The 14,975-nt window shown below is 42.1% G+C and overlaps 2 protein-coding genes across 2 annotated transcripts in view; one reads left to right on the top strand and one right to left on the bottom strand.

Moving 5' to 3' along the window:
* The first annotated feature begins 1,512 nt into the window (after window positions 1-1,512).
* On the top strand, window positions 1,513-12,472 carry UBA5 (ubiquitin like modifier activating enzyme 5). The gene is made up of 12 exons (XM_084858162.1): window positions 1,513-1,762; window positions 3,857-3,902; window positions 3,989-4,078; window positions 5,205-5,314; window positions 5,622-5,708; window positions 5,863-5,947; window positions 7,000-7,104; window positions 7,295-7,422; window positions 7,714-7,849; window positions 8,050-8,125; window positions 8,997-9,103; window positions 9,583-12,472. The coding sequence occupies exons 1-12, from the start codon at window positions 1,611-1,613 to the stop codon at window positions 9,664-9,666; spliced, it is 1,206 nt and encodes a 401-aa protein (XP_084714288.1). The 5' UTR covers window positions 1,513-1,610; the 3' UTR covers window positions 9,667-12,472.
* The window catches only part of NPHP3 (nephrocystin 3), a 53,954-nt gene continuing 50,756 nt past the window's right edge, over window positions 11,778-14,975 (bottom strand). The window contains exon 27 of the mRNA XM_084858163.1: window positions 11,778-14,782. Coding sequence (XP_084714289.1) covers window positions 14,602-14,782 — 181 coding nt within the window. The 3' untranslated portion in view covers window positions 11,778-14,601. The remainder of the gene's footprint in view (window positions 14,783-14,975) is intronic.

Genomic DNA, 14,975 nt, shown 5'->3' with positions numbered 1-14,975 from the left:
AGGATCCAGTTTGGGGCAGTAAAATCAGATGCAGTGTGTGAAATACCAGTATTTCACATGGAGCTCTTCCTTCTCTTCAAAATTTCATTGCTAGCAAGCTCCCAACAGTGGGCACGTAAGAGCAGAAAAGTAGAGGGAGAGAGGTTTTTTGCACCTCAGAAAAACCCTACACCAGAGATTAGGGATAGTGACCTCCTAATGGTCACGTTAAAGACCTTCTGTTTAGGATCTCTAAACACCTGGGTGGCTTGACAGTTTTTACTTTTTGTTTTAGACTTTGAGAAAAGGAGACTTTACACATGGCTAGCGCAAAAGCCACTGGACCTGTCTGAAATTGGCAGGCTCATTCATCTCTATAGGGGCTACCAGGTCTCCAAAGTCCATGCACATATGTGGAAGCAGGAAAAAACATATAGCTCTTTGCTTTGACACATTTTCTTAAAAATAGAAAATTTTACCTGTGACTAACACAAAAACCACTGGACCTAATTGCCTGAAATGCAGAAGGCTCAGTCAGCTCCATGGGGGCTCCTAAGCCTCCAAATTTCATGTAGTTGTCATGCACACTAAAAAAAGTTATGGCCGTTTTTGTTTTCCAATGCAAGTCAATTGGAAAATGTAAAAAAAAAAAAAAAAGGCAATTAGGGCAGCTCAAAAACGTCCCGGCCCATGCCTTCTCCAACGACGCCCTTAGTCCAGACCATCCTCCCAGCCCTAACAACAGGTGTTTCAGACACACCTGCCAGAGCTGAAACCTTAAAGTGCAACCCTACTGGTGTCTACGCAGAAGTAAGCGCCATTGGTTTCAATCGGGTTACTCCCAGGTAAAGAACACTATGGCGCAATCTTAGGCATGTTTAGACAGAAAAGAGTCCTACAACTCCCAGCGTACCCCAGCCAGCCAGAAAGAAAAGTTTTACAACTCCTGGCTGGGGCATGTTGGGTGTTGTAAGCCTTTTTTCTGTCTATACATGCCTACGATTGTGCTTTAAAATACTCTTTTCTAGGGATCACGTTGGACGTGAAGTGTCCTCGGATCTCCTGATGTCTTTTTCATTTTAATTTCAAGGTTGCACATTTATTTTGCGGCAAGGCTGAAATCCTAGACTCCCTGGGGCACCCATCCTCACAACCTGGTGCCCTCCAGAGGTGTTGGACTGCAAGTCCCATTATTCCCACACCTGGAGGGCACGAGGCTGCCCTGGGGAGTGAGCCCCATTGAAGATTGGGGGGCGGCGGCGGCGGCGGCGGGCGGGGGGGGTTAGTCTCTGGTAGACAAGCGCAGGATTGCGGCTCCCCTTTTCTTGCTGCAACCTACGGACCAACACGGCTAAGCTTCTGGAACGTGCAGGAGCTTGGGGCGGGCGAGGGACGCCGCCTATTTGGAAGGGCGCAGGAACAGCCTGAGGTTCTCTCAGGAACCGTTTGCGACCGGAACTCTGGTTGCCGGCGTCGGGTTGCACCGGGGGGCGGCTTTCGCCGGGACTCCAGGAAGCGCTGGGTTGGAGACGTGTCTTTGCGTTGGGCTGCGTTGAGTTGAGCGGCGCCGGCTGCAGGACGCCGGCGGTTGCCTGAAGCCATTTTCTAAGCGGCCCTCCCGCGAGCCGGCCATGGCCGCCTCGGCGAAGCTGCTGGAGCAGCTGCAGCGCCGCGTCCGAGAGCTGGAGGGAAAGCTGGCCCGGGAGAGGGGCGGCGGCCTGGGCCAGCCGCGAGCGCGGATCGCGCAGATGAGCCCCGAGGTGACGGACTCCAATCCGTACAGGTGAGCGGGCTCCCTGCAGGGGCGTAGGCGGAGGGATGCGGTCGGCCGCGTTGCCTTTTTGGACCGTTATTTCCGGGCATGAGGGGGAAAGCAAGTGCTGGACGCAGACCCATCTCTGTGTTTACAAGCTCGGATATTGACGTGTGTTCAGAGACCAGAGCCCAATGGCAGAGCACATATTTTGCATGCAGATGGTCCCAGCATCTATCCCCAGTGCGTGCCTGCCTGCCTGCCTGCCTGCCTGCCTGCCTCTCTCTCTCTCTCTATATATATATATATTTAAGGTCCAGGTAGTCCCTGATAAGAAAGACCCCTGCCTCAGAGCCGCGGTCAGAGTAGATAATCCTGAGCTAGATGGATAGTCTGACCTGGTATGAGGCAGCATCCTGTATTTCAGTCTGTTTGGGAGGAGAGATCTTCCTATGCCCTTCCCACGATGTGGTTTTCTTTTCTAAAATAAGAAATGTTCTCTCCCACCACCCATTCCCCCTTTGTGTACTTTGTGCCTGTAAGTAACACAGTACATTTAAGAGAAATGGCAAAATGCCATAAAGACTCTGTTAGGTGTCAACTAATAGCAGTGAAGGTATAATAATAATTCAAATTTATATAGTGCTCTGGTGTGTTCAGAGCACTTCGGGTATGTTGACGTGTTACAATCCCAATTGGAGGTAAGCAGGTATATTCCTCTGGAGGTGGAGGGAAGAGCTGAGGCTGAGTGATTGGTTTGCCTAAAGCCACTCACCAAGCTCATGGGAGAGTTGAGACTTGAGCATGATTTGTATGCTCCGCCAACACAGATTGAATTAGGGAAGCATTGTGGAACCATGAGATATACACAGATCTTATGGAGGCCCCTATAGCAGGCTTCCCCATTCTGATGCCCTCCAGATGTGTTGTGTTCCCATCATCAACACATCTGGAAGATGCCCAGTTGGGGAAGGCGTCTCTATAAGTAACCCATTGGCCATGCCAACCCTGTTCTGCCTTTCCAGCTGCCCCACTGAATCTTTGCCCTTTCCCCCCTCACCATTGCCATCAGCCTGCCACCTTTCACTGCCTCTTGTGGTAGATGCTGGGGCCTCAGTCTTGGCTACTGTCTTTCCTCATGATAATGCTCATGTGCAGTATTGTAAGGGAACATGATGACTGGAACTCAGGTAGCAACACTCACTGTTAGCAGGTAGTGGGCAGATAGAAGCCTCTTAGCAGCTATCAAGAAGTTCCCTGGCCCATTCAACAATTGAAATGTGTGATAGGAAGTAGGTTATAATGCAATAGCGGCTCCTGGCTATAGCACAGAAATTTTTGGCACTAACAGGTTCTGCAGTCTTTGAGCTTTTCTACACGAGGCATTTATTGTGCACTTGTGATTCCTTACTCATGGTTGCTTACAGCCCATCATGATCCTCCAGTTTTGTGTCTTTTCTGAGCAATTTCCCAGGTTTTTTTTTTAGAATGGGGAAAATGGGGTATTTTTTTAGAACAGGGAAAATGGCCATGTTTTTCCTTGTGCATTTGACCTATTGTGGTATAGCACAGCTCCACTTAGAGGTCATGTAGTGGAAAAGCAGGAAGGGAAAAGCTCTTTGGGTAGAGCTTGGATCTCAATTCTGTGACGAAACCAAAAGTAGATACAGCAATTAATAGCCTTGTGTAGGAAACTCCTTGAGAACCTTTAAAGTGTGTGTGTGGGGGGGTGGCTTTAGGCAAACCACAACCTGTGGCTTTCCAGATGTTCTTTGACTCCATCTCCCAGCCAGCATGATCAGGGATGAGAGGCATTGTAGTCCAACAACATCTGGAGGGCCAGATGCCCTGATTTGGAATCGTATTAGTTAATGGATGTCATAAATGAACCTACACGCGCTTAAGGTCATCATCATTGGCGGTGTGGGGAGACTCCAGGTTCTGCTGGAGCCACTGACAAGAAGTTGCTAAACTGAAAAGGGATTTTAACTCAGAATTCAGTTATGAATCATGGAATTGCTAATCTCATTTTGGGCATGAAGTAGTTGTGCCACATGAATGACTTGAGGAAATCCTTAATTGATGTGTTTTTCTTTCCTCCCCTACCCCTCCTCCTCTCTCTAGTCGCCTGATGGCACTGAAACGAATGGGAATTGTGAAAGATTATGAGGTGGGCTCATGTTTCTTGTAGTTGATTCCCTTAATGGTGGGACCTCATGGAACAAAGTACTTATCAGCATTGGTTTCTTGTCACAGAAAATCCGCTCCTTTGCAGTAGCAGTAGTGGGTGTTGGTGGAATTGGCAGCGTGACTGCTGAGATGCTGACAAGATGTGGCATTGGTAAGGTAATATACATTTTTCCTTAGAAGAATACATTGTGTAAAATTGTTGGTGCTTTGGGGAAAGATGAATTTCCATTTGCCAGCTGACTGACGACTATAATGTGCGAAGGGCAGGCACCCATGATGGTCTGGGAGCTGTAACTGGCTCCTGGGTATAACTTACTATGTGTTTTAGAACATATATTTCTTCTCACATGTACATTTTGGCTCTTATAGTGGTATCCTACTGTTCTTCCAAAGAAGTATTTAATACTCACAACAATTCTCTGAGATTAGGATGAGAGGGGGTGAGTTGCCAACGGTCACATTGTGAGCTGTATGGCTTAACAGAGAACTGGCTGGATTTCCTATATCCGCTCAAGCACTATCCCACACTGACTTGTTTATGTTTGCCACGGAGTTGGTCAAATGGGAGCTTATTGTTCTCATACCATGTCAAGGGACCATTAAACTTAAAAAAAAAAAAAGGACATTTGAGATGAATGACAACCCTGGATTTACTTAAGATACCACAAGTGTTCTAGAAATGTATATATTTCTCATTTTGGAATCTATTTATGATCTGTTCTTAAAGGAATTTTCCTTGTAGAGTGGTTATTCACAAGACTTTTTCTTGTCTAAAGATGGATTTGTAGCTATAACAGCTGATGTTGAACATTTGGAAATGCAGCATGCTGGATTTGTAACTGGTGCTTCAGAGCAGTTCTGAAACTGAGGCACATCTATGGTCCAATTCTGTGGATCCAGAAAAGGTCTTCTTCACCTGCCTTAATTTCTTGTATCACCCCCAGAATGACTCATGATCATACATCCATGTACTCTGCTGTTCCAGCTTGGGACTGCAAGGCCCTTATGATCCTCGTCTCTTCCTCCTGAGACTTGCTTACCCAGTGGGGATAGATCTTGGGAAGAAGATAGACAGGAGATCTAGATGGAAATGTTCCTTTAACAACATACAGGGTGAATCTAGCCAATTAGATCAGCCTTGTCTAAAGTAGAGCTCAAGTGTGATTGAATGGAAGCCGTCCAAATCACATATAGTTTGAATAAATATTAGTAAGACCATATTTCTTCTAAATTAAGAACCTGCAGAGAGGCTGTTCATGTATTTTTGTGCTCTTTCTTCTAGCTGCTCCTGTTTGATTATGATAAGGTGGAGCTGGCAAATATGAACAGGCTCTTTTTCCAACCCCATCAAGCTGGACTGAGTAAAGTGCAAGCAGCAGAGCATACATTAAGGTATGGCATACCATGTCTGTAATGGAAGGGTGTCCAAGTGTTTGGAGTGTAGGATGCAAAAGACTTGAAAGTTTTTTTAAAAATGTCACACGGGCAACTAATCTTATAGAAGTTGTACAGCCCAGTCCTATGTATGGTTACTTGGAAGTAAAGTTCTGCTGAATTCAGCAGGAGTTATTTCCATGTAAGGTTGTGTAGGATTACAGCGTTAGGACTAATTTGTTTACAGCAAAACAAATGCATGGGAAGTTTTTAGAGATTTTCACATTAATGCTGAAAATAACAGTATCTTTATTTTGCCCTTTAGGAGCATAAATCCTGATGTCCAGTTTGAAGTACATAATTACAACATCACAACTGTGGAAAACTTTCAACACTTTATGGATAGGATCAGGTAATATATCTTTTGGGGGTTGGGAGTGGTCATAATTTAGTTTCTCTGACCAAAGGAAATGTTTCAGGGTGCATAAAATGGCTTGCTTGTTTTTCTCAAACTTTTATTTGAAAGACCTCTTAAAATGTCTGGTTTTGTGTGTTTTTTCTTATAGCAATGGTGGATTAGAAGAAGGGAAACCTGTTGATCTTGTCTTGAGCTGTGTAGATAACTTTGAAGCTCGCATGGCAATTAACACAGTAAGTATAGCATGAGTGTTGAACCTCTTCAGCACAAGGGCTGAATTCCATTTCGGAGAAGCTGTTGGGGCCCACATTCCAGCAGCGTGTGGGTCAAAGGCAAAAGAAGTAGGACCAAAATGCCAGCATATTTTATCCTAATGCTCTTACTGCCATTCATTTCAGCCTTTTAGAATGGGGGAAACTGTGAAACCACTGAACAATCAGTGATCATGGGGTGGGGCCATCTGGGTAACCCCAGAGGGCTGGATTGGGACACCAGGAAGGCTGGATTTAGCTCTCATGCCTGAGGTTTTGCACACCTGAAATACAACATCCAAAACCCATGTTAATGTTTCCTGCTCAGTGGTGACTTATTCGTATCCAAATATGAATTGTATATCTGCTGTTAGAAGTTGTGAATTGCTCATAGCGTGGACACCAATGCACCAAGCACCGTGGCTGTGCAGTCTGTTTGCTGCCATGTGGATTGTAGGAGCTCTCACGCAGTCCTCTCTTCAAAATTGATGCAGGTTCCACAGTAGTCGGACTGGGTACATTGCAGTTGTAAACCACACCTTTTATTTTTGTGAGTATGTATATTAAAGGCAGAATATACAAAAACATTCAGAATAAAATTGTTAATCGGTGACTTCAGGTTTAGACTTAGATGAAAACAAAAAGGCTTCTTTTTGACGTGAGTGGTAATCTAACTTCCCATATCTGTTTTGTTGAGTAAGATTTTGGTATTTCTGATGTGTGGCACAAACTCAAATGAAGGGGACTTGGTATTGCTACTTTGAATTTGTTAATTTAAAATTAGAGCTGGAAAAGGCTATGCATGATCAGAGGCAGCACGTCTCTGAGTACCAGTTGTTGGGGAACAACAGCAGGAATGGGGTCTTGCCCTCATATCCTGCTTATGGCCATAGTGGGAAACAATGCTGTACTAGCTAGGCCTTTGGTTTGATCCAGATGAGTTGTTCTTTCATACATTATCCATTCACATTTTGTAGCAAATACGTTTGTGTATATAAATGGGGTTTGTTGTCTTTTTTCTTTTTTTTTTTAAGGCCTGTAATGAGCTTGGCCAAATATGGATGGAATCTGGAGTAAGTGAAAATGCCGTCTCTGGTCATATCCAGCTGATCATACCTGGTGAATCGGCTTGTTTTGCGGTATGTGACATTCTTCTCACCTTCTTGTTCTATTGTGCTCTCCTTATAGGAGAGAGGAAGTGGGGTTAAAGCTGTTGGAATCCATAGTTATTATATTTGGATCACTCTCTTAATTGCTATTGTATATGGTTTTTTTTCCTGCACATGCCTTGAAAGATTGTAACACTTTTTCTCTTCTTTTTTTGGCCAGTGTGCACCTCCACTTGTCGTAGCAGCAAACATAGATGAGAAAACGTTAAAACGAGAGGGAGTTTGCGCAGCTAGCCTTCCCACCACTATGGGAGTAGTTGCTGGTCTTCTTGTACAAAATGTCCTGAAGTAAGTGAGTAAACCTAAGATGCCATGCTTTTAAAGCCTTAGTTCAGGGATGGGGAAAGTGTGGTTCTTCAAATGTTGGTGGATTGCAACTCTCATCAGCCCTAGCCAGCGTAACCAATGGTGAGGGCTGTTAGGAGTTGCAGTCCAACAGTATTTGGAGGGCTGCATGTTCCTCACCTCTGCCTTAGTTGGTAATTAGATCATTACAAAGGTTCGCCTTGAGCACATTGTGTACTAAAGTACTGGGTCTTCATTTTAACGCATGCTTTTTTATCCTTACATTTCCCCCAGATATTTATTAAACTTTGGCACCGTGAGCTTTTACCTTGGCTACAACGCAATGCAGGATTTCTTTCCCACCATGACAATGAAGCCAAATCCACAGTGTGGTGACAGAAACTGCAGAAAGCAGCAAGAAGAGTACAAGGTAAAATAAAGACACCTAAACTGGAGCTCTCCTTTAAAGAGGCAGGTAACTTATTCAATATCAGCTAGAAAATATATTACCCTTTTACAGACATTTTCCCTAGCACAGTGATTCCGATTGGGCCAGTAAAAGGTAATTATTTAAGTTTGTTGTTTTAATGACTGTCTTTGTTGTCAATCATAGTGTCTTTGCATTTCCAGAAAATAGCAGCAGCAAATCCTAAACAAGAAGTATTTGAACAGGAAGAAGAAATAGTACATGAAGATAATGATTGGGGTGAGCATTGTGTTTAAAAACAACAACCAATAGTCTAAATACTAAGACAATACAAATCGCTATCTTAACTTTTGAAACTATAGTCCCTGAATACTAGCAAAATGCCCATTGGCCTACTGGGTCATTACTTTCTAAGCTTACTTTCTCCCTTGTGAATGACTTCCACTGAGTTCTTCAGGAGAAAGTAAAGGAGGTGAAAGAGAGGACACACTTGAGGTGGAGGCACAAGCAGTCCTTAGCTCACACTAGTGATCTGGTGTCGGGTGAGGAGCCCCCAAATTTTGACCCTGTCTCAGCGTTTTCCAGTTGCAAGCCAAGTAACTGTCTCCCATAAAAATCAGTGGGTGATACTTTTGTGTGAACCGATGGTGGACTGCAAGGAGGAGACAGATGGGCAGAGTACAGACTCGTTGCCTTTCCTTGCAGTATGTGAAATGTCCATCAAGGATGGACAGAGGAAGTAACTGTATGTTCTAGGGAACCTTGTGAGAGTGCAAGGCAGTGTCCTGACACCTCCCCCCCCATTAGTGATGGGGATGCTTAAAGTTTGACTCCACTGCCGTGGTTTCTCTAAAGTGCACCAGAGCAGGAAGTGGCTGTTTGTCACTTCTATACAGTGTGCGTCTGTTGCATAGTGTTAGAATACCAGCATTAGGTAGGCCTGGGTGTAGAGTACCACCTGCAGTAGGCTTTTAAATACTCCCTGCCATTTGAATTACCTGAACAAGGAAGAGGTTTGGGGTAGCAGAAAGATACATTTAAATTTGCCCCAAGGTCTAATGCTAGTGTGTTGATTTTTCTGTACTTGCACCCGCCATTCATTTGCAGTAACAGTTTTCTTTGCCTTCATATCTTTTGTGGGGATGTTCAGGTATAGAGTTGGTTTCAGAGGTTTCAGAAGAAGAACTGAAAGCTGCTTCTGGTCCAGTTCCTGATCTACCAGAAGGAATCACCCTGGCATACACAATACCAAACAAGGTGATAAAATGTTCTTTAAAATAAAAGTAGAAACTAATAATCTAGCATTTCTTATTCAGACTGACTTTAACTGGCCATGATGAAGCTGATGTGGGAATAAACTGTCAAAGCTTTTATTTTCTAGTCTTGTTCCAATTTCCGTCACATGTATTGGATTTCCTGGTGCTATGACAGCTGCAGCAGCAAAAGCATTGTCCTGTACTAGCATAGCCACCAAACCTGGCGATTTCTGTCTCCCTGCCAGAGCAAACCCACTACCCCCTTGTTTTCAGTTAAGGCTAGCACTGAAAGCCATTGGATTGTATATGCTTCACTGATGGTTGCTTTACATAAAAGCAAATTACTGTTTAATATTTTCTGCATGAGGCCACTATGATTACATTGTGTATGCTATTTAGCAAGTGGAAAACATTGCCGTTTCTGTTTGGGGGAAAGAAGCAGTGGGTAAAGGTACTGAACTTTTTTTCTGTCATGAACAGGAAGAGAATGCTACAGCTGGGGAAGGCGTTGCAGAGTCAGAGGAAAGTCTAGAAGAACTTATGGCTAAGATGAAGAACATATAGCACAAAGAACACTTCAAGAATACTGTGATCTCAGCCATCGATGATATTTTTGTTACAAATTTCATCTTTTGTGAATTGTATTTCATCATGTTTTTGTTCTTGTAATTATGTGCCTAAATTACTGTAAGCTTAAGAGTTTTTCAGAAGGTATGATGGTCCAAATTTCCAATGAACAGGAAGACAAGCTGACAAGAAAAAAACGTTTGGTATAGAACACAGAATTCTGGCTGCCTTTTAGACCAATTCAGATGAATTTACTGATAGTAAACAGTTTACTTGTTAGCCTGACAGTTACAAGAAAAGTAGATAAAGTAATTTAGCAAACCTCCTAATCTCCTTAACCTATATTCTTTAGAAGAAGTGAATACTTCAGTAGCTGCTGTAGCCTTATTTTATTTAAAAATATTAGGTCAGTTCATCTATAATGCTAAACCATGATTTGGTGCAGCCTTCCCTAACCTGGGTCCTGCAAGATGATTTTGCCTTTCAAAGATCAGGGATGATGGAAGTTGTAGGCGAAACTATTTAAGAGGGACCCAGGTTGCGGAAGGCTGATTTAGCACTTATGTGTTCTGGGAGCCTGAGCAAAGCCTCATCATTGAATGCTCCCCTCTCCTGTTACAGTGCAGCCAGCACGAGAAATAAACGAGGAAAATTAACTGAATCATCAATTCCTAGCTTGTCATTACATATGAACCAGGAATCAGGGTTAATAATTTTGTTAAACAAGCCCATGGTTTGGGCTTAGCTTGTTCAGTAATTTAGATTTTATTTTAAACCTAACTACAAGCCAGGAATCGGGGGATGAAACAATCATAGTTTATTCCTCTTCCCAGCAACACAGGGGTAGTGCTGCTCGGGCATATTATGCTAAATCATGGTTTAGGTATATGTGCAAACCAGGTTTCTGTTTCTCCATAATATGACATACATGCCTGTTACTTGTCCGTGCAATTGTGTGGATATGCTTATTAGTTCACAGCAACTCATTTTGTATGTTTGATGGAGCCCGATGTGTTCCTTGATTCTAAAATTATATCTGTACAGCCTGACATGTTAGCTGTGGACTGGAAATCTGAATGTACTAAAAACTAGACAATGCTGGTAGCATAGCTGAGCATCAACCAATTATTTTCCTATGCCCCTTAGACAGCTTGAGACTTTACCCAGTCCCTCTGGCCATGCTGCTTTTATTAAGGAAGAAAACTTCTTGAATGATAAACTTACCATCTCTCTGGTTTAACTTTATGGGAGAATACTAATTCAGAAATGCTTTTAGAAATCCTGCCTTAAAAACTGTTTCCAAATAAGAGGGAAATAAAAACTCAGAGCCCAGAGGCCACACAACCTTTTGGACCCAATCTTATGCATGTTAAGACAGAAAAATGTCCTATAGCTCAGGACCTTTTTCTGTCTAAACATGCATAGGATCGCACCTTTAGAGTTGTTGAATTAAATTTGCTTCAGATTGATGGAGAAACTGCAGTACCTTACCGGAAGACGTGGACTGCAGCCACGTCTAAGCTAGATGGTCTAGCTTAAATGCTATTACTTACCTATCATATTCAGCTGTAGATTATCACACATGTACAGAAAGTTTTGAATGATGAAATGCTCTGAAAAATTACTTACACGCTTTGGAATTGAAAAGTCTCCAAAGATACACACAGCCCTCCAAGGCACTCAGCTCCCTTGTGACATCAGAGCAGTCAACAAAAGAGCAAAGGGGAGAAGGGGCTAGCAAGATCACTGAAGAGATGGCCTGACAACACTTGCAAGCACCTTGCACCAACAGGCCCTTGGCTAGTTCTTAATAACATAAAATTCTAGGCAATTGTCACTTTAGTAATATACGTTAAGTTTCAGATATCTATCTGATAAACAAGGAGGCTGCAATTCAAAACGGAAGCATGCCTAGAATCAATGGGCTTATTAAGTGTATTTAACTTTATTGTGGCCATCATTTTAGAGCCACTTTAAGCCACAGCTTTGCTTGCTGGATCAACACTTATACATCTGAATAGCATTTCTAAGGCTGTTAGTAGAAATGCACTTATCATTTACTGGTGATTAATGGTGTACAAAACTGTACTGTAAACTGAAGAGCTTGTCGAGGGTAAGGACCTTGTTTTAATATTTAAAAGCTGGAACAGTCAAACAGATTTACACAGAAAGAAACTTTGGAACTTTACTTGAAAGCGATACCACAATTAATCGGTTCTAATACCCCATCCCTAAAGTGGACTATAGACACTGCTGTTATTTCAGTGCATTTTTACCACAGTATTGTCTATTCCTTCCTTGAGTTTAAGATGGGCTAACATTCTTGCTTGTAAATAAACTTTACTACCAAAAATAGCTGCCACTGATGCTCATCAGGTGTCAGTGCCTCTATGGAATGCAAACATCTTGCTAAGGTATTTTGAAAAACATTCTTGGAAGAAGAGGCTTAACATTTAGAAAACCACCATCTACACTGAAGTGGTTCCTCTTACCCTCATGCATGTGCTGTGCTCACAGTGTCAAGAGACAGATCCTCAAGAGCTTTTTACCTCCTGGGTTAGTGCTGAACTTGTAACTATTAAATTTGTTGCAACTGTTTTGAAATTCAGACCAATACAGAGAACTCAGCTTCTAGCAGAACAGCTTACTCTATACAATGCGCTATATAAATTCTGAAGTAGGATCTTCTTGATAAGTTTCTCATCAAAGCCTTGTTGATTCTTCTTTGAGTCTTTAATAGTAATTTGGTTTCAGCTTCTCTCCCCCCCCCCCCCCCCCGTAGAAATAAATAAGCCAGGACTGCATTGAACCATTTGTTACTAGTTTGAGGCCTGGTACTAAGCCTTGAGCTGCTTCACACTGATACCCAATACAAAGAAATATTACATGTTTAATACTGCAGGCTTACTTGTAGCACAACCCAATTCTGACCATCTTTACTCAAAAGTACTATTGAATTCAAAGGGGCTTAGTTCCAAGTATGCATGCTTAAGACTGCTAGATTAGGTCAGCACACCATGTGTGGAGTTCCACTGGCCTTGGGATCCTCCATGAATATAACTCTTACTAAGGAGAGGGTATGTGAAAAAGGAAGGATATAGTATCCGGCAAGATGGGACAAGTGGGGAGGTCTCTCTTCATGCCACCCCCCTGTCCACCCCACCATAGGTCTGCCCCCTCCCCCACAAGCCATTCCTGAAGGTCAGATATATCAATATCCAGTGTAGCACAAGGGGCTACAGCTAGAAGTTAAATTCACAAAAGCCCCCTTACGCATGCGCATAAACATTTCAGATACATGCATGGTGTTCTTTGACTCAGTCTTAGATCTATTAATGTGTGTGACAAGTAAGACCCAGACCACTCGGATAAAACAGAGTAATTTCAATTGCACATACTGTTTTAAATCTCAAAATTAGTACATTCTGGTTTATGGAAGAACTGATAGTCAACACAGAACAAATCTTGTCCAGCTATTTGCTGTTGAGGTATAAAAGGCTTCAAATAGAGATTAGCATTAGACTTGACAGAAAAAAGACAATATTTGATAGTTCAGTTCTGACAAATTATAGCAGCTGGTCAAGGAGAGGTGGGGTTGTAATTAAAAGAGTTAGTTGCCTTGTTTGGACATAACACTAAACTACACTTTTAATGTTATAGGAAGGAGCCTCAGGCTCATGTGCTCCCCCTCCCTGCTGGCATGGCTTTAAGGAGGAGAATGGAAGCTTTTGTTTCTGTTTTAAATTAACCAGTTTAGGATTCAGATGTAAAGCTGGACACACTATAGTTTGTCTTAACTATGGTTAACTGAAACAAGCCACCTTCAAACCATGGTTTATGAAGCTGATGTTTCAATAAACAATAGTTAAGACTAACCATAATAGATCAAAGGTTTCACATAATGCTAAAGAAAGCTGCTGATCTTGAGGTCTTGCCAAAGCAGGAAATAAGAGGGGAGAGGAGACAAGCCTGAGAGTCATTCATGTAACACTAAACCCTAGTTTAATGTTACATGTGAATGTATCCAGTATGTATTTTTAAAGTAATTTCATTCCAAATTTCTTACAAAATTACAACAGATTTCATGTTATTGTTTTTAAAGTACTTTAAAGCAGCCTCTAATCTGGCCATATTATACTTTACCAATCCCACTTGTACAAGTGTTCAAACAGTTAAATTTGAATGTAAAAGAGTAACAATAAGGTATTAATCTCATTGAGATCAAAGCCTCTGCAATTTCTGACTAAACATAAATCTATTCACACAAGGATAAAATAATATACCAAACATAACATTTATGTTTTAAGTCTAAAGAGTATTCTTGCTGCAATTTATTCTAACTACCCATTTCATTTAGAATTACTTCCTTCAACAGAGAAAGGGAAAAAAATCTTAAATCAAGTGGTCATTAGGTGATTTCCACACAAGCATCTACCTAAAAAAGATTATGCACAATTATTTATTTACAACAGTTCTAATAATTCAAATTGCTTCTGAAAGAGGTAGAAGAGAACATCTTAATACCATAGCTGTCTTATAGTGCAAATGCATATTCACATGAATAACTATACCTAGATATATCTTACACTTAAAAGTCACAACTTCTGAGACATTCGAGAAGTCTGTAAACAAGCAACTATTGACCCAGTCCTTAAATCAATGCAATTTAAATCCACATAGTATGTTCAGGGACTGGGGTGTCAGTATAACTAATACTACTTTAACTGTGTGGAAGGGTCCACACAATATTTAACAATACTGAAAATGATTTAACAAAAAAAGTTCAGTGTTTTGGTCCACCACTTTCCATCTCTTCTTCAATATGGTGCTCACTTTTTCCCATCTCTAAAGACTGAGCATTACTTCTTTGTAGCTTAAACATATTCCTTGGATGACTAATATGTCGCCTTCCATGCCATGTGCTACTGTGCCTCACCTTTGACCATGTTGGAAAAACACATTCGGAGAGAAAGCACTCTTCAAACTGAGGGTGTCTCCACTTGATGAATGACGGGAAGCTGCCTTTTCACCCATCAACAAGGTCTCTGCTTCTTTGATTTCCATGGCTCTTTTATAGAGCTCAGCCGCCTTCTCAAAATCTCCTCCTTCATAGCTTTGTGAAAAAGAAATGACAGTTTAACAAAAATACCAACAATAGTCCTCAGAATGCACTCCAGATTGTTCATTGTAAATGCAAGAATGGGAATTGGCAACTAGGAGACCCAGAGCCAAATCTACCCTCCTGAAGGGCCAGCCAAAAGAGGTCTACAGAGGGCCTGGTGACTGCTAGGAGTTCAGTTCAAGGT

The sequence above is a fragment of the Heloderma suspectum genome, chromosome 5 (genome assembly GCF_057233095.1).
Source record: "Heloderma suspectum isolate Gila_16-S chromosome 5, 16-S_ref, whole genome shotgun sequence".
Taxonomy (NCBI): Eukaryota; Metazoa; Chordata; class Lepidosauria; order Squamata; family Helodermatidae; genus Heloderma; species Heloderma suspectum.
This window is presented reverse-complemented; position numbering and strand designations above follow the sequence as displayed.

What these genes read in the sequence shown, in the direction of transcription:
- UBA5 (XM_084858162.1), top strand. Translation starts at nt 1,611, where the DNA reads ATGGCCGCCTCGGCGAAGCTGCTGGAGCAGCTGCAGCGCCGCGTCCGA. An exon ending in ACGGACTCCAATCCGTACAG is followed by an intron (nt 1,763 to 3,856) that starts GTGAGCGGGCTC and finishes TCCTCTCTCTAG; the next exon opens with TCGCCTGATGGCACTGAAAC. An exon ending in AGCAGCAAGAAGAGTACAAG is followed by an intron (nt 7,850 to 8,049) that starts GTAAAATAAAGA and finishes TTGCATTTCCAG; the next exon opens with AAAATAGCAGCAGCAAATCC.